General features: G+C 42.8%; 1 protein-coding gene across 3 annotated transcripts in view; it reads left to right on the top strand.

The window, feature by feature from the left end:
• DPY19L1 (dpy-19 like C-mannosyltransferase 1) overlaps positions 1-25344 on the top strand; it is a 296815-nt gene that overhangs the window by 143663 nt on the left and 127808 nt on the right. For all 3 annotated transcript variants that reach the window (XM_083188462.1, XM_083188460.1, XM_083188459.1), the window contains 3 exons: positions 8869-8926; positions 9302-9393; positions 13796-13895. In XM_083188462.1, the coding sequence (XP_083044588.1) occupies positions 8869-8926; positions 9302-9393; positions 13796-13895 (250 nt within the window). The remainder of the gene's footprint in view (positions 1-8868; positions 8927-9301; positions 9394-13795; positions 13896-25344) is intronic.

Genomic DNA, 25344 nt, shown 5'->3' with positions numbered 1-25344 from the left:
TATTATCACGGCGCCCTATTTGCATACGTATGGCCCTGTAGGAAAATCGTGATTTTCCTATGTAATTTATTCACCGCTCTCTTGCCGCAGGCTGTGCGACTGCATCGCATGCCAACGCAACGCACGCAAAATCCCATGCGATCGCATGCAATTTTATAGGGTGCGATGCCATTTACTTTACTATACACTTCTATGAGATGCAGTGAGATTTAGCCCCCCCCCCACTATCCACGCCACCCCGAAGCGCAGCGAGCCACCGAGCCCAAAGCTTGGGGACGAGGATTACGTTACGTTATTTCGCTGCCCCTCTCCACACTTGGTGACTATATAAAATCAACTCCACATGGATAGTGGGGGTATGAAAAGGTCAGGACTTCATGGGACTCGCTGTGCTCGCCACGCTTCAGGGTGGTGTGGATAGTGGGGAGGTGCCTAAAACTCTTTGCATTTCTTAGAAGTGTATAGTAAAGTAAATGGCATCGCACCCTATAAAATCGCATGTGATTTTGTGTGCGCTGCGTTCGCATGCGATGTGATCGCATCAATCCACCCGCGGCCAGAAAGCAGTGAATAAATTACATAGGAAAATCGCATCGCATGCGATCGCACGCAAAAAACGCATGCGATGCGATGTGATTTTCTTACGCAGAATCGCCCACTAAGCAATTTGCTTAGTGGGCGCCATGCTAATACACAAATACCATTATTTTAATCGATTTTTACACCTGATGGGTCCGCCCACTCCACCTTGGGAGCTCTGCAATTTTTAGTGGATGACTCAGGTGTTGAGTATGGGACGGGTTAACCCACAGGTGTATTTTAATTGGTGACGGTGTGTCTGTGCTGTGAATTAAAACCCCACTGTGATTTCATTGTATTGCTGATCCCTGAAATAAAGTGAAGTATTAAGAATATAAGAATTTTTTTTCTCATTTCATATCTAGAAGCAATTAGCACCTGATATTTGTGAAAAGTAAAAATGGTAGAAAGGCCTTGCTCGCAAGCTTACGATTTATCAATTAGTTTAGACACGCCCCCTCCAAAATATAAATCTCCCCTACCGACAGTTCAACATCATTGTAAAAAGGATGTAAAGTTACTTTTTATTCTTTCTTCCAAACTCTGAATGAGCTCCACTGTATTTGATACATAAAAGAGGAATTTATAAACCATAAGGATGTTATTTCGCCTTAAAACTGATAATTGGTATCATATTTTTAACCCCTTCCCGACATTTGACGTACATTTACGTCATGGTCGGGAAGTACTTCCCGACACATGGCGTAAATGTACGTCATGACATTTAACTGCCACCGCGTCTATAGACGCGGTGACAGTTTAAACATGTCTGCTGTCCCTGACAGCAGACATGTCCCTGCATGCCCAGGGGGGGCTGCGATGCCGCCCCCCCGTCGGCGATCGCTGTGATTGGCTGTTCAGTGTGAACAGCCATTCACAGCGTTTTCTGTGTCACCGGCGAATAACGTTCGCCGGTGACACAGGGATCGGAGGGGATTGGTGCTGTAAAGTACAGCACCAATCACCGCGGGGTGTAAGGGTGACACTGGTGTCACCCCACCTCACCCCGCCCGCCCCCAAAGGCCGTGATTGGTTCGTCGGACCGACGAACCAATCACAGCCATGGAGGGGGGTTTAAACTAACGGTGACTGCACTGCAGACGCCATTCCGGTCTGGAATTGCGTTCAGTGCGGTCACCGTGCCCAGCTGCCGCAATATACTGACCAGAACCCCTCTAAATACTTACCTGATCACTGCCTGGATCTTGCTACTACTTGTGACGTCCTGTGCTGTGTTGTGCTGTGTTGTGCTGCTGCGAGTTATGAGATAGAGAGAGATAGAGAGGCCTAGTGACAGAGAGTGCTATATTTTGTGCTGCTGCAGTGTGATAGAGTTATAGATAGAGAGATAGAGAGAGATAGAGAGATAGTGACAGATTGTGCTATATATTTTTTATATAACTGACTGCTGCCCCCCCTTTTGTGCTGATCAGTATAAATTAACTGATCAGCAACTTTTTGGGGGCGCAGGTTTTTTTTATATATATATATATATACCTGTCAGTGCTGCTGCTGCTGCAGTGTCATAGAGTGATAGATAGTGAGAGATAGAGAGATAGAGAGAGATAGTGACAGAGAGTGATAGAGACTGCTATATTTTGTGTCTGCTGCCCCCCTTTTGTGCACCCCCAGCAACTTTTTGGGGGTGCAGGGGTTATTTTTCATATATATAACTGTCAGTGCTGCTGCTGCAGTGTCATAGAGTGATAGATAGTGAGAGATAGAGAGATAGAGAGAGATAGTGACAGAGAGTGATAGAGAGTGCTATATTTTGTGTCTGCTGTCCCTGCCTTTTGTGCTGATCACTATATCTGATGTGATCAGCAACTTTTTGGGGGTGCAGAGGTTTTTTTTTTTTATATATACCTGTCAGTTGCTGCCAGTTGCACTGTCAGTTGCACCAAAAGTTGTGCACCTGCTGCCCCTCACTGGTAATCAGTGTCGCATCACTGATCACCTTTTTTTTTTTTTGAGGGTGCTGTGGGGTCTTTTTTTAATTTTTTTTTTACACACACTGTGATTTTGTGTGTGTCCTGTGGCCACTGTGCGCTGATCAGTGACGTACATCACTGATCAGCTTTTTCGGCACAGGGTTGATCTATTTTTTTTTTTTTTTTGATCAAATTCCTGTTGCCTTTGAGCGCTGTTCAGTGACGGACGTTACTGACCAACATCTGTGCTCAATTTTTGGCGCAGGACCTTTTTTTTTTTTTTTTACCCCTTCAATTTTTTTTTTTTTTAACCCCTTCAATTTTTTTTTTTTTTTAACCCCTTCAATTTTTTTTTTTTTTATTGGGATCAAATTCCTGTATAAAGTATTTTTTTTTTTCTGCACTACATACACACTACACACTACATACCTCCCGGGTTGAAATAAAGTTTGTACCCCCCCCCCCCCCCTACACTATACACGTGTTGAAACATTTCACTACCAGTAACACAAAAATAAAAATGGCATCCCAAATGTCATCCCAGTCCTCCAGAAGAATGTATTCAGCGGAGGAGGCATATGCCATGCTTGCCTCTGACTCTGACACAGCCAGTGAGGCAAGCGGGGAATTTGAAGGATTCGTCTTAAGCTCCTCTTCCTCCTCTGGTGATGAGGGACCCCCTCAAAGACGCCCCCGTAGAGCAGCTGAGACCCCCCCCCAATAATTGATCTCGTATGGACCCCATCACCAGACAATTTTGAGCCCCAGGTTCCTGAGTTTTTGGCCATGCCAGGAATCCAATTTGATTCCACAGGTCTCAGAGAAATTGACTTTTTCAAATTATTTTTCTCTGATGATTTTATAAATTTAATGGTGGACCAAACTAATTTATATGCCCAGCAGTTTATTGCTCAAAACCCCACGTCATCATTTGCTAGGTGGACCCCTGTAGATGCAGTAGAGATGATGACGTTTTGGGGTCTGGTGTTTCATATGGGCATAGTAAAAAAGCCAGAAATTAGGCAATATTGGAGTACAGATGTTCTGTACAGCACCCCATTTTACCGTATGGCCATGACCCGGGCTCGATTTGAGACAATCCTTAAATTTTTGCATTACAACGATAATGCACAGTGCCCACCCAGAGATGATCCCACCTTTGACCGGCTATTCAAAGTCAGGCCGGTCATTGATCATTTCAGTGCCAAATTTGCAGAGATGTACATCCCAGATAAATTCACTTGCATAGACGAGTCCCTTATACATTTTAAAGGAAGGGTTAAATTCCGCCAGTACCTTCCCAATAAGAGGGCAAGGTATGGCATAAAAATGTATAAGCTGTGTGAAAGCACCTCAGGGTACACTCACAGGTTTAGGGTATATGAAGGGAAGGATTCAAGAATTGAACCGCCAGAATGCCCCCCCTCCCTCGTAGGTGTTAGTGGAAAAATTGTCTGGGATTTAATGCACCCCTTCCTGGATAAAGGTTATCACCTCTATGTGGATAACTTTTACACTAGCATCCCCCTGTTTAAGGCCCTTGGTTCAAGAGGTACAGCAGCTTGCGGTACTGTGCGCAAGAACCAAAGAGGCCTCCCAAAAACGCACATTGCCCAAGTAATGAGAAGGGGTGAAAGCAGGGGAATATGCACCGAAAATATGTTGTTGGTCAAATATAAGGACAAGAGGGATGTCCTTATACTGACAACAATTCACGGAGACAGTACCACCTCCGTCCCTGTACGAGGTACCAGTACCCACACCTCAAAACCTAATTGTATCCTGGATTACAATAGGTACATGGGCGGAGTGGATCTTTCAGATCAGGTACTGAAGCCGTACAGTGCCCTGCGGAAAACAAAAATCTGGTACAAGAAGCTGGCCGTGTATATCATCCAGATGGCACTGTATAACGCTTACGTGCTATTCCGTTCTACCGGCCAGAGGGGGACATTTATGCACTTTCAAGAGGAAGTCATAAAGGGCCTAATATTTGGGAACCAGCAGGCAGAGGGCCCCAGTACTTCTAGTACTGGCCCCCGTATTGTACCAGGGCAGCATTTTCCTGATGAAATCCCCTCCACTGGAAAAAAGGGCAGGACACAAAAAAGGTGCAAAGTTTGCTATAAAAAGGGAATAAGAAAGCAAACTATTTTCCAGTGTGACACTTGCCCCGACAAACCCGGCCTATGTATAAAGGAGTGTTTTAAATTATACCACACATCTATGGATTATTAGGTTCATAATTTCACCGTGCTTCGGGGGTCTTGCTAATGCCACATAGCACCCACCATTCATTCCACCAGAATCTGAGCCTCAAAATCCAAAAATCACTCCTTCCCTTCTGAGTCCTGCCATGCACCCAACTGGTATTTTTTGGTCACATGTGAGGCATTGCCGTACTCGGGAGAAATTGGGGCACAGATTTTGGGGTGCTTTTTCTCCTTCATACCTTCTGAAAATGAAAAATTTTGAGCCAGAACTGCATTTTTGTGTAAAAAAATGTAATTTTTCATTTTCACTGCCCAGTTGTATCAAAATTGGTGAAACCCCTGGGGGTTTGAAATGTACACTATACCCCTAGATGAATTCCCTGAGGGGTGTAGTTTGCAAAATGGGGTCGCTTGTGGGGGGGTTCCACTGTATTGGTGCTTTGGGGGTCTTGCTAATGCGACATAGCACCCACCAACATTCCACCAGAATTTGTGCTGCAAAATCCAAATATCACTCCTTCCCTTCTGAGTCCTGCCACTTTTTGGTCACACATGAGGCATTGCCGTACTCGGGAGAAATTGGGGCACAGATTTTGGGGTGCTTTTTCTCCTTCATACCTTCTGAAAATGAAAAATTTGGAGCCAGAACTGCATTTTTGTGTAAAAAAATGTAATTTTTCATTTTCACTGCCCAGTTGTATCAAAATTGGTGAAACCCCTGGGGGTTTGAAATGTACACTATACCCCTAGATGAATTCCCTGAGGGGTGTAGTTTGCAAAATGGGGTCACTTGTGGGGTGGTTCTACTGTATTGGTGCTTTGGGGGTCTTGCTAATGCGACATAGCACCCACCAACATTCCACCAGAATTTGTGCTGCAAAATCCAAATATCACTCCTTCCCTTCTGAGTCCTGCCACTTTTTGGTCACACATGAGGCATTGCCGTACTCGGGAGAAATTGGGGCACAGACTTTGGGGTGCTTTTTCTCCTTCATACCTTCTAGAAATGAAAAATTTTGAGCCAGAACTGCATTTTTGTGTAAAAAAATGTAATTTTTCATTTTCACTGCCCAGTTGTATCAAAATTGGTGAAACCCCTGGGGGTTTGAAATGTACACTATACCCCTAGATGAATTCCCTGAGGGGTGTAGTTTGCAAAATGGGGTCACTTGTGGGGGGGTTCCACTGTATTGGTGCTTTGGGGGTCTTGCTAATGCGACATAGCACCCACCAACATTCCACCAGAATCTGAGCCGCAAAATCCAAAAATCACTCCTTCCCTTCTGAGTCCTGCCATGCACCCAAATGGTATTTTTTGGTCACATGTGAGACATTGCCGAACTGGGGAGAAATTGGGGCACAGATTTTGTGGTGCTTTGTCTCCTTCATTCCTTGTGAAAATGAAAAGTTTTTGAGCCAGAACTGCATTTTTGTGTAAAAAATGTAATTTTGCATTTGCACAGCCCAGTTGTATCAAAATTGGTGAAACCCCTTGGGGTTTTTAAATGTACACTATACCCCTAGATGAATTCCCTGAGGGGTGTAGTTTGCAAAATGGGGTCACTTGTGGGGGGGTTCCACTGTATTGGTGCTTGGGGGGTCTTGCTAATGCGACATAGCACCCACCAAAATTCCACCAGAATCTGAGCTGCAAAATTCAAAAATCACTCCTTCCCTTCTGAGTCCTGCCATGCACCCAAATGGTATTTTTTGGTCACATGTGAGGCATTGCCGTACTCGGGAGAAATTGGGGCACAGATTTTGGGGTGCTTTTTCTCCTTCATACCTTCTGAAAATGAAAAATTTTGAGCCAGAACTGCATTTTTGTGTAAAAAAATGTAATTTTTCATTTTCACTGCCCAGTTGTATCAAAATTGGTGAAACCCCTGGGGGTTTGAAATGTACGCTATACCCCTAGATGAATTCCCTGAGGGGTGTAGTTTGCAAAATGGGGTCACTTGTGGGGGGGTTCCACTGTATTGGTGCTTTGGGGGTCTTGCTAATGCGACATAGCACCCACCAACATTCCACCAGAATCTGAGCCGCAAAATCCAAAAATCACTCCTTCCCTTCTGAGTCCTGCCATGCACCCAAATGGTATTTTTTGGTCACATGTGAGGCATTGACGTACTGGGGAGAAATTGGGGCACAGATTTTGGGGTGCTTTGTCTCCTTCATTCCTTGTGAAAATGAAAAATTTTGAGCCAGAACTGCATTTTTGTGTAAAAAAATGTAATTTTTCATTTTCACTGCCCAGTTGTATCAAAATTGGTGAAACCCCTGGGGGTTTTAAATGTACACTATACCCCTAGATGAATTCCCTGAGGGGTGTAGTTTGCAAAATGGGGTCACTTGTGGGGGGGTTCCACTGTATTGGTGCTTGGGGGGTCTTGCTAATGCGACATAGCACCCACCAAATTTCCACCAGAATCTGAGCTGCAAAATCCAAAAATCACTCCTTCCCTTCTGAGTCCTGTCATGCACCCAAATGGTATTTTTTGGTCACATGTGAGGCATTGCTGTACTCGGGAGAAATTGGGGCACAGATATTGGGGTGCTTTTTCTCCTTCATACCTTCTGAAAATGAAAAATTTTGAGCCAGAACTGCATTTTTGTGTAAAAAAATGTAATTTTTCATTTTCACTGCCCAGTTGTATCAAAATTGGTGAAACCCCTGGGGGTTTTAAATGTACACTATACCCCTAGATGAATTCCCTGAGGGGTGTAGTTTGCAAAATGGGGTCACTTGTGGGGGGGTTCCACTGTATTGGTGCTTGGGGGGGTCTTGCTAATGCGACATAGCACCCACCAAAATTCCACCAGAATCTGAGCTGCAAAATCCAAAAATCACTCCTTCCCTTCTGAGTCCTGCCATGCACCCAAATGGTATTTTTTGGTCACATGTGAGGCATTGCCGTACTCGGGAGAAATTGGGGCACAGATTTTGGGGTGCTTTTTCTCCTTCATACCTTCTGAAAATGAAAAATTTTGAGCCAGAACTGCATTTTTGTGTAAAAAATTTAATTTTTCATTTTCACTGCCCAGTTGTACCACAATTGGTGAAACCCCTGGGGGTTTGAAATGTACACTATACCCCTAGATGAATTCCCTGAGGGGTGTAGTTTGCAAAATGGGGTCACTTGTGGGGGGGTTCCTAAATTTTAGCATCTTATGGTGCCTAGAAACCTACATGGTGCCTAAAAAATAATCTCATAAAAAGGAGGCTCCAAAATCAAGTAGGTGCTCCTTCTATTATGAAGCCTGTGGTTTGGTCAACGTGCACACTAGGGCCACATATAGGATATTTATGAAAACAAAAGAATTGGGGGAATCAATTTTTAGTCACATTTCTCTAGTAAAATGTACTGTGTTCCTTAGAAAAATGTATTAAAATTGCAAATCTGCAAAAAAAATGAAATTTTGAAATTTCACCTACACTTTGTTTTAATTCCTGTGAAACACCTAAAGGGTTAACAAACTTCCAAAATGCTGTTTTGAATACTGTGAGGGGTGCAGTTTTTGAAATGGTATCATTTATGGGGGTGTCTCACATACAAGTCCCTCAAAGTCACATCAGAACTGAACTGGTCCCTAAAAAAATCAGTGTTTGAAATTTTCTTGAAAATTTGAGAATTTGCTATTCATATTGTAAGCCTCCTAGTGTCCAAAAAAATTAAAAGGAAGTTGAAATAATGATGGAAACATAAAGTAGACATATGGTCTATGTTAGTTATTAACTATTTTGAGTGGTATGATTATTTGTCTCACAAGCAGAAAATTTAACATTTTGCAAATTGCTAAATTTTCCATTTTTTTACGACATTTTGGTATTTTTCACAAAAAAACACAGACTGTATCGACCCAAATTTACCACTAATTTGAAGTACAATGTGTCCCGAAAAAACAATCTCAAAATCACTGGGATAAGTAAAAGCAAAAAAAAGTTATCCCCACTTAAGTGATACATGTCAGATTTGAAAAAAAGGGCTCTGTCAGGAAGGCAAAAACTGGCTCTGTCAGGAAGGGGTTAATTGTTAAATTGTTAAAGGCACTCTTTACTGTCATTTTAAAGTTTTTATCTATTTATGTATTAGTTTAACTTTATGCCCTGACTAACAACTTTTTCTTTTCTCTTCATTTTCTAGTGGCAGTCGACTCGGAGGGCTTGTTACAGTGATATGTTTCTTTTATAATCATGGAGAAGTAAGTATGTTATGTTAAAATAAAATAAAAAAACTAGGAAATCTAATTTTAAGGTAATTTACAGTGAACTGATGTGAAACAAAACCCATGCAAAAATAACTGATTTGAAGATTAAATTGTTTTTATACTGTTTCCATTGTCTGCAGACTGCGTGGCATAGGGCATTGAGGGCTGCAATTACTTGCAGCCCTCAATGTCACTGCTATACGGTGTTTTTTTTATGAAATATTGGAGAGAAATACAATTTTGAGAAAGCAGCTCCTGTCTTTTTTGAAACACTTCCACTTTAATAAATACCTGCTCAAGTAACTAGTGTTCACTCTTGGTGCATTCTAGTAATGTTTAATTATATATTTGTAACTTTTTCTTTTGTAGAGCACCCGAGTAATGTGGACACCACCACTACGTGAAAGTTTTTCATATCCATTCCTTGTACTCCAAATGTTTCTTTTGACATACATCTTAAGGTACCAGTCTTTACAAAACTTGCCAATAATCTGTAAATTCAAACCGTGAATATTAAATAAAAAGCAACACAATATGATAACTATATCTATGAAACTGATGTTTGCAGACATATATATATATATACATTAATATTCCAGGAAGAAAAAAACTGTTTGTGTTGAAATTTGTCCTTGTTTCATTATACACAGTAGGGATTTCAATCTATACATTTTAAAAGATTTATTTTAGGTTTACCGATTTAAATGACTAGGTGGAAGAATTTAATTTGTATCACTGCATGGTTACCATTTTAGATTCAAGTAGGGAAGCCAATATGTTGTGGGATACTTGTATTGGTAAATATAAAATGGTCTCTTTTACCTTGGAGCAACAGGGTGTTGTTTTTCCTAAATCCCTATTTTATATAATATTGGACTTGTAGGTGGATGTGGGAGGAAGATTTTCATTCTTCAAATTGGAAAAAGAACTGGAATAGTTTACAATTTCAACAATTTTATGCACCTACTGATTTTAACAATGCTTAATGTTAATAGATTTATACACCTCTCAAGTCAAGTCAAGTCAACTTTTATTGTCATCAGCAGCGGGAGAAAACTCTCACTGCAGACGAAATTGTGTAGTACATAAATACCAGTACAGTAAAAGCAATATCCGCATAATACATATAAAAAAGGGGAGAAAAATACATAAGGGATACACAAAATCAAACATCACTTCAAGCATTCAACATACGCACTGCTGATGGAAGGAAACTATTGTGCAAGCGGCTAGTACGTGCCCTCATGGTTCTGAACCTTTTTAGCGAAGGTAATTGCTCAAATGAACTAAAAAACGGGTGACTGGAATCGGCTAAAATATTTTTGGTACGCTTTAGAATTCTAGAATTATAGAGCACCAGTATGGTTGGCAGTTGCACTCCTATAATTTTACTTGCGGCCTTTACAATACGTTCTAATTTTGAACGTTCCCTAACCGTGCAATTGCCAAACCAGACGATGATGCCGAAGGTCAGAATACTTTCTATCGAACATCTATAAAAGTTTGTCATGGTAGGCTTGCTCACACCGGCCGCTTTTAAACGCCTCAGAAAAAAGAGACGCTGTTGGGATTTCTTTGTCTGAGTGAGAACATTGCCAGACCATGACAAATTGGCTGAGACCTGAAGTCCCAGAAACTTGACTGTCTCCAAAATTTCAACATCTGCCTCGTTTATACACACTGGTTTCTTCGGCACCACTAACTTTCTCCTAAAATCGATCACTAATTCTTTAGTTTTTCCCTCATTTAACACTAAGTTGTTTCCCTCACTCCAGGCTACCAGTCTCGCTATTTCTTTTCTGTAGTGGGTTTCATCATCCTCACTAATCAACCCCACAACTGCTATATCGTCAGCAAATTTCACAATCTTGACAGAGTCAGAGGACGATATGCAGTCGTGGGTAAACAGCGAGTATAGTAGGGGACTGAGGACACATCCCTGCGGCACTCCAGTCTGAATTATGGTCTCCTCAGATACGATGTTCCCCATTTTGACCACCTGGGGTCTGTTAGTTAGGAAATTCAGGATCCAGTTGCAAGTAGATCCGCTCAAGCCCAAGTCAAATAATTTCGACACTAGTGACATTGGGATCACTGTGTTAAATGCGGAACTATAGTCAACCAGAAGAATCCTAACATAGGTTGATTTATGCTCCAAGTGCGTTAGGGTGGAGTGCATGACAGAAGCTACAGCATCGTCAGAACAACGGTTTTTCCTATATGCAAATTGGAAGGGATCAAATTCTACCGGCAAGAATGACTGAATCTGTCTTACAAGCAGTTTCTCAATACATTTGGTTACTAATGACGTTAACGCAATAGGGCGGTAGTCATTCAAACATTTGGGGAGGCCTTTCTTTTTGGGAACTGGGATGATGGTCGAGGTTTTTAGGCATTTTGGGACTATACAATCCAAGAGGGATTGGTTAAATAAAAAAGTTAAAATCCCACCCAATTGGTCTGCACAGTTTGCCAGAACACTACCACAGATCCCATCAGGACCAGCTGATTTTTTCGGGTCTGTCTGACGCAAGCAATGAACCACTGTACTAACATCAAACATAATGGGGGATTCACCCTCCCAAATGTTTCTGGGCACAATGGGTACATTGTTATTTTTGTCGAATCTAGAGTAAAAGGAGTTTAAGTCGCTAACTAACAGACTGTTATCACCCCCCATCTCTACTTTCCTCTCTTTGTAACCAGTGATTTCTTGGATCAACTGCCACATGCATCTGGGATTTTTGATTTGGCTACGCTGAGCCTCAATTTTTACAGTGTAGTCAATCTTCGCTTGTCTAATTCCCTGTCGTAATTCAGTTTTTGCAGATTTGTACAATGACAGATCTCCGGATTTAAAAGCCCTGTTCCGGGCCTTTAATAGAGAGTGAACCTTGCCGTTAACCCAGGGTTTCTCATTGGAGAATATTCTAATATTCTTTTTCACTGTGACACTCTCAATACAACAATACTACTAGACTGTGCAGGGGGCATCTTAATTCTAGGCGATGACTTCAGCTTTACGCTATAGTAGGAAGAACTGGATCGTCAGTTGGATGACAGGGTAGCATACATCACCTGAAATAGTGACACCTAGATCCCTCTCTTCCTCAGTAGTTTCCATTATAGTACCATTTATACTATATTTTGTCTTTGGATTATTGAAACCCAAGTGCATGATTTTGCATGTGTTAGCATTAAACTATAGTTGCCATGCTCTTGACCATTCCTCTAATCTACCTAGATCATCAATCATTTGTTTTCCCTTCCTGGTGTGTCTACCCTGTTGCATACCTTGTTCTCAACCAAATTTAATTTTCTGTTTAGAATGGATTAGAAGCCATTATAGATAAGGGGAAACGTTTGGAAACATTTTTTAACCTATGGGAATCTTATATCTCTACCCTTCCACTACTTACAAGACAACAGTGGCACCGGAATCCCGACAGAGGAGATCCTGATGTCCGGGTGAGGTGAGTAGGGTTAGGCACCACCTCGGTGTGGGATTAGTGTTAGGCACTAAGGGGAAATGGTTATGTTTAGGCTGCGTGGAGAAATGGTTAGGCCGGGGAGGGGTTGGGTGGGTCTTACCTTCCGAGCCGCTGTCAGCATTGCTGGCATTTGGGTTGCAGGCTTTGGGATATCGACCGCCGACATCCTGATCGTCGATATATCATATAGATCCCTTTTCACCCATAATAGCCTCAATGACAAATAGAAGAATGCTTTTTTCTACAAACACAAAATGTTGCATATAATTTGTTAAAGTAATATTGACGTTTTGAACAGTTTGTGTTGTCTTTTTAATTGCTGCCTATGAAATTGCTATTGATCCACCATGGGAAAAGACATGCAGAGTTTTATTTATTTTTTGCAACAGTTAATGTATGCCTTTATTTATTAAGTGCTGTGAATACAGCCTAAATGTAATTTGAAAATGCATACTATGTAATTCAGTGGTTTCTTTTTATTTTTCCATGAATTTGTTAGACATTCTAAATAACAATGTAATAAACATTCTTGTTTACACTATAAAACTTGTGAGCTCTATGGGTTATTTGCTTTCATTAAATGTAAATGCTAATATGTTTTTAAAGCCTTTTTCTTTCTAATACAGTCACATTTTAAGAGCACTCAAGTCACACTTGCCTACCTGACCCTCTCCATGCAGGAGAAAATGCTCTGTTTCTGGACTTCCCTGGTAATGTATGATTGCCATAACCTGTGGGGAGCTAGGTTAAGGTGTTTCACCACAGGTTTTGGCAATCATACATTACCAGGGAAGTCCAGGAGCAGAGCATTTTCTCCCGCATTGATGGGGTCAGGTAGGCAAGTATGACTCAAGTGCAAATTGTTTACGTTGGCTACTGGTGAAAGTGGTTTTACTTGCTTTATATTTTATTCCTAGTTGTGTTTTTATTTCAGTCTACTTTTAATAGGTTGAATCAATCGTCTGTTTTGTTTCTTTGAAATCTAAAGTATTATTAACCCTTTGAGTGCCAACATCTCTGTGAGAGATGCGCACAATATGATTGCCAACAGCTCTGTGAGAGATCTGCACAATGTCAGCTAACAATGCCATCGTATCTCATATTTGTTATAGAAGTTAAAATTAAAAATATGTAACAAAAATTATATTTCTTACAAAAGGTAAACATTATAGGTCATTATAATAGATACAAATCTTTGCTTGACAATTTTCACAACACTTTTGACAAATTCACTTGATCCTCAAAGGGATAAGGCATAATTATGATTTCTTAACCAGCTTTATTTTCAGCTTCTTATAATATGCAAGATTTTTATCAATTGAATATTCTCAATTAAATGTTTTTTTTTTTGTCTGTTTTGTTTGTTTTCAAGGACACCATATATTGGTAGAAGAAGCCTGATTGCACTTGGTGTTTCTAATGTATTTTTTATGCTTCCCTGGCAATTTGCCCAGTTTGTTCTCCTAACACAGGTGAGATTTACAAAATATGTTTGTAAATGTGAATTTGGTCAAATAAAATGCCTTGTGCACTTAATTGTAAGTTCTTTGAAAACCTTAAAGCTGGGGGACACACTTGGACAATATTGTTACAATTTTTTTGACCTGGGCAAATTGGAATGACAAATTTGCCCTATTGTGCAGTGTGTACAGCCAATTTCACGCTCCCACGAGTCACATGAGATGTCATATGACCTTGCATGTGACTCAATGATTACTAATGACAGACTGAACAGTGATCATTACATCGCTCATTAATATCTGCCTAGTATCTGCATTCTCCCGGTGCAAAAGGTAAATGCCGAGAACATTTATTGCTGGTTGTACTAGTGTGTACCAAGCCTTACACAAGGAATTTAAGGTATACTATACAAATACACTTCATCATTAGGTAAAGTTGTAAAAAAAAATAATTTTCAATTAAGGAAGTTGTTTAAACATGGAGAAAGAAAATTTGTAAGTGATATAAGGTACAAGCTGAGTGGCTTGTACTGTTTAAATTTTATCTCTGTCATACTGTAATATACAATAGATAACAGCTTAGCTGTTAAGAACTATACATTAAGAACTAGCAATGGCTTATATTTGCAAAGCAGACGCTAATTACTCAACAACAGCTATCCATATACTGTAGTTTGTAGATGTTTTCCTTGTTTCTGATCATACACATGGATGATATCTTGAGTGCCTACAATCTTTAGAGAAATGCAAAGTATTTTAACACCTTAGCATGACTTTCATCAACATAAAATATGAATTCTGCTTGAGGCAAAGGAAAGTGATCAAATACAGTTTGAGTCTCCCTTATCTAAAATGCTTGGGGCCAATGGTAGCAGCAGTAAGGATTGGCAGTAAGTGTTAGAAGGTATCGGTGGCCCCGCTCCCTAACTCTATTGTCCTGGCCAAGTGTCCACAGATAAGTGCTAGAGCTAGGCTTCGCCTGTACCCGTCCCGGCTGCAAGGGCGAATTAAGTCCACCCAGACTCCGTTACAGGCAGGAGTTATGTGAGAACAACTTATCCGTGGAGACTGACCAGGAACATGAGGACAGACTAACTCAGACAGTAGTGTTCCTTCTAGGAACCAAACGGGGCAGGGCGCTGGAGGGGCGGACCGGGATCGCCAACGTCACTAAAGGGGGCGTGCCTGGGTCACCGCGTCACAAATGGGGGCATGCCCGGGTCACCGTGTCACAAATGGGGGCGTGCCCGGGTCGCCGCGTCACAAATGGGGGCTTGCCCGGTCCGCCGTATCACTGAAGGGGCGTGCCCGGCCGTAACTACGTCCCCGAGCTGCCGGGAAAGCGCCGTGCACCGCAATCTATGGCGGCGCTGGGATTCACCGGTGCACTCCGGCGGGCAAGCAGCAGGCTGTTTTAGCGGGGCGCTGCTAGAGGGGCAGGGCGCATTCTGCCCTTTAAAAATCGGGCAGGGCGCACGATCCCCCAATAGACTGGAGAGCCTGATGTGCCCCCTGGGAGGTGACGTCCCTTTGGGCAAAGCAGGTGTAACAATACACAGGGGTCTTATAAACAATACCAATGTAACAATACACAGAGGATGTTGTGTGCAATACCAGTGTAACAATACACAGAGGATGTTGTGTGCAATACCAGTGTAACAATACACAGAGGATGTTATAAGCAAGAAACAAGGATCTGCCAATAATGTAATGGTGGGTAAATCCCCAACTTATCTGCAAGGTGGTAACAGCAGGGAAGTGGGAACACCGAGGTACTGGCAGACAGGATACACCAGAACAGGAACACTGGAATACAGGGATGACACTACTGGATATGCAGGGAACCAGGCTGGATCAAAAGGCAACAGCAAGACTCAAGGAATGGGGAACACTCTTCAAACGCTGACACAGAACTATAACCGGCGTCTGACCGGCCTGCCCAGGAAGTTTAAATAGGACTCGTGACCAACGGTCTGCTGCTGCTAATCAAGACGGCGCAGCTAAGCGTTGTACCTGTTCCTCCGCACGGCCGCCTGGCGTTCCCCGTCGCCTAGGCAACCGCTGCGGTAGGGGAGGAAGTAGCCGCGCAGAAGATCCCGGGCACTCAGTGACACCTGCCGGACGTCTGAGCATGCTGACGCGGCGGCGTCCTGGTTGCCTGCCAACATCCGGGACACACTGGTTGGAGGCTGCTGCGTGAGCGCTGGAGCTGCTCCCACGGCCTCTAACTGTAAGGATTGTGTAGAGAATAACACACAGTGAGGCAGATGTATTATAGCAGCGCTTATCGCGCCGCTATAATACTTCCTGCTTCGCCTCATTAGCGAGGCGAAGCAGGAGGGGAGACCGACAAGATGTATTAACATCTTGTCTGCCGAAGCGGGGGACCGCTAACTCCCCCCTCCGGTGATGTCCCCTCCTGGAGATAGCGCATCAGTTTACACTGATGCGCTGTCTCTTGTGCGCTGTCTCTTGTCCCCCGGCCGGCTGCACTGGGCATGCGCAGGATCTCGCTACTCACGCGAGATCCCCAGCGCAGCCCACAGCTGACAGCAGGGACAGCGCTGTCCCTGCTGTTTAGATAGGGCTTCGCCATCCTGAGATAGATAGATAGATAGGGGCTAATTGTGATCAAGACTACTTGAATTAAACAACAATCATCTCTGTTCATCAATTGTACATTTGAAGATACCCTTAAATATAAGGGCTCTTTTTATACTTTTATATTATATTTTATATTAAACATTGATTGTCTAAATCTACTTCTGTTGTATTTAGCGCACTCTGATACCCCCCCTTTTTTCCATTTCTATCATCTGGGTCTTGTCTAACAGAAGATCCTTCAGAGGTGCTGCTTTCATTTCTAATAGCGCAGGAAGGGGTCCCCCCGTATCTATCTATATATATATATATATATATATATAGATATATAGATTGATATATATATATAGATAGATATATATAAATAGAAATCCCAGCAGGGGGGCGGCACTCAAACCAAAGAAGTCGATTCAGTCAGATGTACATGAAAACGAAGTGTATTATAGCGCTATATGCTATATATATATATATATATATATATAGAGTGTGTGGTCACAGGCCACCGCACCCCACCCTGGGATGTGGGTGCTGTTTGCACCCCATTCCTAGGAATGGCGAGTGTGTTGGTACTTCTGTATCTATATATATATATATATATATATATATATATATATTACAGACGGCGGCACTCATCTCACAATCAAAGGCAGGAAACAGCAGTATTACTTGAAGTAATACTGCTGTTTCCTGCCTTTGATTGTGAGATGAGTGCCGCCGTCTGTACTCTATGAAAATACCCCTTGGTGGGTCTGTGGATGGCACCATCGCCTTTATTTGATTGAAGAGGTTGTGCAGCTCCACTCTGGACATTATATATATATATATATATATATATATATATATATATGTGTATATGTAGAGGTAGAGGTAGAGGTGTAGGCCTGGCACTCCTCCAGCAGCATAAGTAACCCAGGTGCCTTCCGGAACGGCAAAGTACAGATCGGTGGAGAGACAACAGCGGCACTCTGGGAATTTTTTGAAAAAAGTATATTTCAGCAAAATATATTACACGTACTATACACGCACCCAGGTTTGCGTACAGGAGGGGACCTAACCTTAGGGACCTCCTAGTTAGGACAGCACCAGGACCGACCCCGGCAAGTAAAACACATTGGCTTAGACATAAGAAAGGTACATTCAGATGTGCCGGGTGCTCTAATTGCCAATTTCTACAGGTTGGAACACACTTTGTTAATCCACAAGATGGGTGCAAATTCACGATCAAGCACCGATTGGATTGTAACAGTAGGTATGTTGTTTATGCCCTCCGATGTCCTTGCAACTTGCTGTACATCGGCAAGACTACCAGAATGCTTAAAGAAAGACTTAGCCAACATCGCTCCTCTATTAAAAAAAGCTACATTACCCAGGATGCACAGAATGATCTCAAGAACCTCCCTGTGGGGACATTTCCTTTCCAAATCCCACAATGTTGCACAACTTAGATGTTCCATTATAGACCATGTTCCACCATTGAAAAGAGGAGGTGACAGAGACAAGCTCCTCCTACAGAGAGAACTTCAGTGGATTTTCAGACTTAACTGTATGGCACTGTTTGGTCTTAATGAGGACTTCAAAATGGGATGTCTTCTCTAAAACCCCCTCTTTTGATTTTTCCCTTCTCAGTACTGGACACTCCTCAGGTTATGTAACACCCTTCTAGGCTCCAGCATGGAGTTATACATGATCATGGGCACCGCCGTGTGCATCTGACGGTCTGTTCTAGATCCTATTGGCATCGCCACTTGCCCGTGGGCACCGCCGTGTACTGCTCTATGTAACATGTGATTTGTATCTGTAATATGTTGGCATCTCCGTATGCCCGTTGGCACCGCCGTGTGCATTTTCCGACTATGTATGTTTTCACGAAGCGGTGTGTAATGTTTGGGCATCATAGCTCCGCGCTTGGGACTTGTCACATAGCCTCCCTGTCTTCACCTACAGACTTTGCTGTTATTTGAGTCATTAGGTGATGGTACCCCTCCCCTACTCTTTCGTACTCTGGGCATTGTGACATCTACACTATTCTCTGGGGTCTCGCTTCTATTTGACACCTTATCTCTGTGCTGCATGTCTGAAGGAGCCCTCACATGGGCGACTACTCTCCCGTTCTGGGACCACCCTGTTATCGGTTGATCTCTATCTCGCCATGTTCACCTAAATCCTGATGTGCACAATCCTGGTTGTGACTGGCAACCCCTGAAGTGAGGTTCAGTGAGTTACTTTATCTCTCCCTGACTCTACCACTCTCACAATGCCCGGTTGGCTGATTATTGATTTTGGAGTCATGCTCCCTGTTTTTTTGCCAGTGAATACAATTACCCATGTGTTGTTATACTCTTGAGCTGTCATATGCGTGGTAATGTGCCTAAGATTGCTTCTATGTTCTTCACGTATGCAGCATTAGCAGTTTATCTCACTGCCGGGTCCCAGGCTATCCCCGCATCTGTATTAGTGTCCACCTTTCCCCACTGAGGACGTCACAGCCAGTACTAGCCCCCGTATGTACACCCCCACACATCTCTTTTGTTAGGCGCACTTCCCACATCAGCGCCGTTATTACACAGCTTTCAGCCGCTCGCACACAGCTGACAGCGGCTCCCGGTGTTCAGACTGTAAATGCTCTGACGCGCAGGGAATCCCGCTGTCAGAAGGGTAGACAGCACACGCCCACAGATAGGTCACTGTACCAGTGACGTCATCAGTGACATGTAAGGTCAATTGGACCTCATTTGCATGTCTATTTGGTGCTTTTTTTGTCTATTTATGCTGCTCCCTGCGTGTGCTCTGTTCCCCTGTTGACAACTGGCAGAGCCCAGTAGAAACAGCTGTCGGGACAGCTTCTGCTTGCTATTGCTGCACATGAAATAAACCCTTTTGCTTTCATCTACCTACTGTGTGCTGGTCTGGACTCCTTCGACTGGGGGGGTAAATGTACTGCATTTCATTCCTATGGACCTGGCATCGGTCTAATATTGTTTATGGGTGGAGTGCCGCCCTGTCTCCCAATTCTGTCTCCCAACTCTCTCTCTCTCTCTCTCTCTCTCTCTCTCTCTATATATATATATATATATATATATATATATATGAAGAAAACAAGATACCCAGCGCAAAAGTCCTCAGAAGGAAATATGTCCACAGTATCAGTCAATGTGTGCAATCTTCTTCCAAAGGATCGTACCAAGATCCGAGTAGTACACTTGCAAAAAACCAGAGAAGAGACGCAACCATGAGCATATAATTCAAGACAAATTTACTGCACAATAAGGCTCACGTACATTGAAAGTTTAAATGAATATGCTTGCCAGCCTAGTAGAAGCCTAATCTCAATTCGAGTGGACAATTCGAGGAGGTCCACCGAGATTAGGCTTCTACTAGGCTGGCAAGCATATTCATTTAAACTTTCAATGTACGTGAGCCTTATTGTGCAGTAAATTTGTCTTGAATTATATGCTCATGGTTGCGTCTCTTCTCTGGTTTTTTGCATATATATATATATATATATATATATATATATATATATATATATATATATATATATATATATATATATAGACAGTTCTAGTGTAGACGCAGCACTCCAGCCTTGAAAAATAATGTGCTTTAATTAGTCACAGCAAACAAACAGCAACGTTTCAATACATGGTGTATTTTTCTCAGGCTAGTGAATACAACAACTTACTGACCTTTTATAACAAAACCGCGTCTCATCTACGGCGTGGACGCCGGGATTCCCTGACGCTCACCAGTGACGTAATTCAAATCAGCCGCGCTGCGGCAACACTGTGTACAACGGTTGTCATGGTGCTTATCGGGCCACGCTCCTTAAAGTGACCTGGCCTTAAACATTCAAAGTGCTTGTAGTGCTACATTTAAACTATACTATAAAACTGACAAGACATTACATAGGCACAATACATAAACAATTACAAAGACATGGATGATAGGAAAAACGGAACTACTGTACATCTTACAAGGCGGCTATCTCTAGTAACCTTGCATGTATAATAATGAATAGGTATATACACAAAATCTTAAGCAAAATCTTAAAGGCAGAAGTTATGACAGGACTCCCAACCCTGCTGATTCATTTAAACCACGTGGGGCCAATGTATCAAGAAACATGATCCATTTACTTTCTCTTTGTAAAAGGCGCAACCCTCTGTTGCCACCCCGAATGGATTCCTCTACCTTATCTATCATACGGTATTTCATGCTTATCAAGCTGTGACCCATCATTGCAAAATGACAGGCCACTGGTTGTGGACTGGTCCCTGACAGTAACGCTGCCTTTATTGCTGAGCGATGTGCACTCATGCGTTCCTTAAACGCGCGTTCTGTCTTCCCGATATAACTTTTTCCACAGGGACAAAGAATTTGATAAATGACAAATCTAGAATTGCAACTCAAAGTGTGTCTAATATTAATTGGCTTCCCCAACTGGGGGTGATTGAACACTGCTCCTGGAATTAGAAATTTACATGTTACACAAGTGCAACGTATGCATCCCAGTATTTTACGTTTACTGTTTTCAACCGCATCTGCAGGGGTATAAGTTTTTACTAACATGTCTCTTAGATTTCTCGACCTTTTGTAACATGGTAAGAGTTTGGTATCAGATAATCTGAGCTCAGGGTCTGATCTAACAATATCCCAGTGATATCTGATACCAAACTCTTTGCTGTTCGTTTGCTGTGACTAATTAAAGCACATTATTTTTCAAGGCTGGAGTGCTGCGTCTACACTAGATCTCTCTATTTAGCTGTAATACAGCTGGGAGCAGGCACCCGCCGAGGAACTGTTTAAGAGGAGTTGCCGGACCCCCTACCCTCTCTCTCTCTCTCTCTCTCTCTCTCTCTCTCTCTCTCTATCTATATATATATATATATATATATGAGGTGCCCTCCGTGGAACACAGTAAGTGGCAAACAAACTGCGGACATAGGCGCTGTGATGGCGGCACTCTGCTTTTAGAAAATAAGACACAGGAGACCTTGTAGTTCCCGACGTTTCAAGCCTAGTGCAGGCTTTTTATCAAGGTGCAAGAGACGCTTGCACCTTGATAAAAAGCCTGCACTAGGCTTGAAACGTCGGGAACTACAAGGTCTCCTGTGTCTTATTTTCTAAAAGCAGAGTGCCGCCATCACAGCGCCTATATATATATATATATATATATATATATATATATATATATACATATATATATATATATATAGTTCTTGTGTAGTTTCACGGCGCCAGCATGGCGCCGTGCTACTTCCGATTTGGGTACAGTCGCCCAACTATCTAAAATAAAGTAACTTAACTCCATGCCAACGTGGATAGTTCATACCCCCACTATCCACTTTGGCATGGGAATTGATTTTAGACACCAAGCCCGCAGCGTGGGCGAGCGAAGCGAGCCCCGCAAGGGGACTCAGATGCACGGCGCCATGCTGGGGAAAAACAGCAGTCACCAGATTTGTTGGATAAGGTCACCAAGGTATAGTCCCAATAGCTTTATTCAAATGAGCAGCCTGCCGACGTTCTCGAGGCAGCAGCAATACAAACAGCATAGCAAAATGTCCAACAGGTAACAGGGGTAGGGGAGCTGTGACCGGGTCCCTGCTTATAAAGGCGAGTGGATCCTCCCATTGCCGGTATGCATTCCACTTTGTGACATTGTCATTCTGACAGAGCCCTTCATGAGTACTCATCTCCAGTAAGTGAGAATTGTACCCCGAGTCACTCAGATTCTGTGCAGAATACACCTGTATCTTAATCAAGCATAGAGACAATGGGGGTTATTCTAGTTCACTCTTTCTGACAAGTTCCTTCTTAGATGGACAAAACCATGTGCACTGCAGGTGGGGCAGATGTAATTTGTTCAGAGACAATTAGATTTGGTTGGGGTTTTACTTCAAAGTGAGATCTATATTGCAGTGTAGAAATAAAGCAGCCAGTGTTTACCCTGCACAGAAACAAAATAACTCACCCAAATGTAATTCTCTCTTTTTACATCTGCCCCCCCTGCAGTGCACATGGTTTTGTCCATCTAAGAAGGAATTTGTCAGAGAGAGTGAACCAATTATAACCCCTAATATATCCTACTAGGAATTTAAACCAAGAAATGGTGATGTCTATCAACTTTTAACCTTTTAAGGCAAGACCATGTATGAATATTGAGAGGCTCACACACGCACTCAACATCTGTATGCAATTAGCCTGAGTCACTATGTATCCCAGAGTTTGTGACATTTAATGATCAAATTGAACCTTCCTATTATGGTTTTACTCCATCTACAAAATCTGTTGAAAGTAACTTCTGTTAAAGCTGTAGAAAGTATTTTTTTACACAATCTGTGAACCCCTGATGAAATCAGGGACGAAACGCATTGGGAATATTTGTTTACTATCTTGAAATATCTGAACCTTTTAATGGTCTGAACCAACCACCAATATCGAGTGGAAAAAGGAGACTTTTAATAAACGTTTGAAAATTCATGGACTTTACTTTATTTACTTTTAGAAAGTTTAAGGATTACTTAAAGGCTTGTTTGACCTAATCCGTAAGGTCACCTTAAAGGGCGCCATCTTACAATTGTTTCCCACATCCTATCCATCCCACATCCAACAGGGGAATTTGTAAGCCAGGCAGCCCAACTAAAATATCCAAAGTTCTGTGTAGCAAAACTAAAGTCTGTTCTCTCTCTCAGAGGTGAGGGCGCGGAGTCTAACTGCCCAGTGGTCTTCTCCAGGGACCCCCGCAAGGAAGTTTGGGTTTTGCTGCGTCTGGGTCACGGCCCCTCACCCGGAGCACCCACTGTGCACTGAGATGGACGGACTAGAGTGACTGTTACAATGGGGTACAGGCGGACAGAAGGAGGGGTTTAGGGAGAGACTGAAGTATCCGGGAGTGGTGACTGTAACTGAGAGTGCTGACTAGGCTTGAAGTGACGACTGTAACTAAAAAGGCCGACTTGGCTTGAAATAATAACTGTAACTGAAATGGCCGTCTTGGCTTGAAATGACAACTGCAACTGAAAATGCCGACTTGGCTTGAAATGACGACTGTAACTGAAAAATGCTGACTTGGCTTGAAATGACGACTGTAACTTGGCGGGCATCCAAGATTCTCTTGATCTCAAACTCCACACTTCTCTCTGCTTTCAAAGACGTAGACTTGGGAGGTACTCTTCGGAAGCGGTTTAAGACCAAAGGTTTGAGTAAGGACACATGAAAGGTGTTAGAAACTTTCAGCGAAGAAGGGAGCTTTAGACGAACAGTGACCGAAGTAATCACTTGGGTGATAATATATGGACCTATATACTTAGGAGCCATTTTGATTGTCGGAACTTTAAGCCGAAGGTTTCTAGTAGATAATCAGACTCAGCCACCTATACGATATGCTGGAGCGGCTGACCGGCGTTGATCTGCAAATTTTTTAGACCTACAGGAAGCTTTACGGAGAGCAGAATGGACATTCCTCCAGATGTTGGAAAAGAAGCGTAAGGAGGTTTTGACTGCGGGAACATCACCGGCAGGTAATGGAGGGAATTCTGGTACTCAATGATGCATCCCATACACTACAAGGAAAGGAGTGGTTTGGCTAGAACTGTGGTAAGTATTATTGTGGGAAAATTCTGCCAAGGGGAGCAGTTCGGACCAATTATCTTGAGACGAAGAAAGATATAACCAAAGAAAAGTCTCGAGACTCTCTCCGTCTGGCCGTTGGTTTGTGGGTGATAAGCGGTTGAAAATTTGAGTTGAATGTGAAGGGCTGAACACAAGACTCTCCAAAACCTGTGCTGGGTAATCCCTTAAACCGTACAGGACGAAACAAATGATTGAACATCTTTCCGAATGGATGGCCACCAATACAAGCGCCATAGGAACTCAAAGGTTTTCTGAGAGCCGGTGTGGCCAGCGAATTTGGATGGTGTGCCCAGCGGAGTAGTTTCTGTCTTAATGCAGAGGGCAACAAGGTCTTGCCAGTCGGTGGAATAGGAAGCTGAGTAAAGGCAAAAAACGCGGAGTCCAGAACTGGTTGGGTTGGAATATCCTTCTCTAAGGGCTAGAAGGACTGGGACAGCCCGTCGGCTTTGGTATTCCTAGATCCTGGACGAAAGGACAACTTGAATTTAAAACGAGTAAAGAGGGTCCAGCGGGCTAACCGAGGATTGAGGCACTGAGCGGTATGAAGTTAAAGCAGATTTTAATGGTCGGTAAAAACTGTAAATGGATGTTGGGCTCCTTCCAAGAGGTATCACCACTCTTCAAGGGCAAGTTTCATGGCAAGGAGCTCTTGTTCTCCTATAGAATAGTTATGCTCAGCTGTCGAGAACTTTCAGGAAAAGAAACTGCAAGGATGATGTTTCCCATCCTCCCCATACTGAGAGAGGATCGCCCCTACTGCCTCGGAAGAAGGGTCAACTTCTAGAATAAATGGGTGCCTTACATCCGGTTGCCGGAGTACATGAGCAGTGACAAAAGCTTGCTTCAACTTGTGGAAGGCCTCAATTGCCCTCTGGGGCCATCGGGAGGGATTGGCTCCTTTTCTCGTAAGAGCCGTGATGGGGGCTACGATTGAGGAGAATCCTTGAATGAACTTACGATAGTAATTTGTGAATCCCAGAAAGCGTTGAATAGCCTGTAGGGTCGTTGGTTGAGTCCAATCTAGGATGGCAGCTACTTTCTCTGGATCCATCTGTAAACCTTGACCCAAGACTATATACCCGAGGAAGGGAACAGATCTTTTTTCAAAGAGGCATTTCTCAAGTTTACAGTACAACTGGTTTTGCCGTAACCGCTGTAGAACCTTCCTGACTCAGTCTCGATGTGAAGCCAAATCTCGGGAAAATATTAAAATGACATCTAGGTA

The sequence above is a fragment of the Crinia signifera genome, chromosome 5 (genome assembly GCF_055691185.1).
Source record: "Crinia signifera chromosome 5, ASM5569118v1, whole genome shotgun sequence".
NCBI lineage: Eukaryota > Metazoa > Chordata > Amphibia > Anura > Myobatrachidae > Crinia > Crinia signifera.
This window is presented reverse-complemented; position numbering and strand designations above follow the sequence as displayed.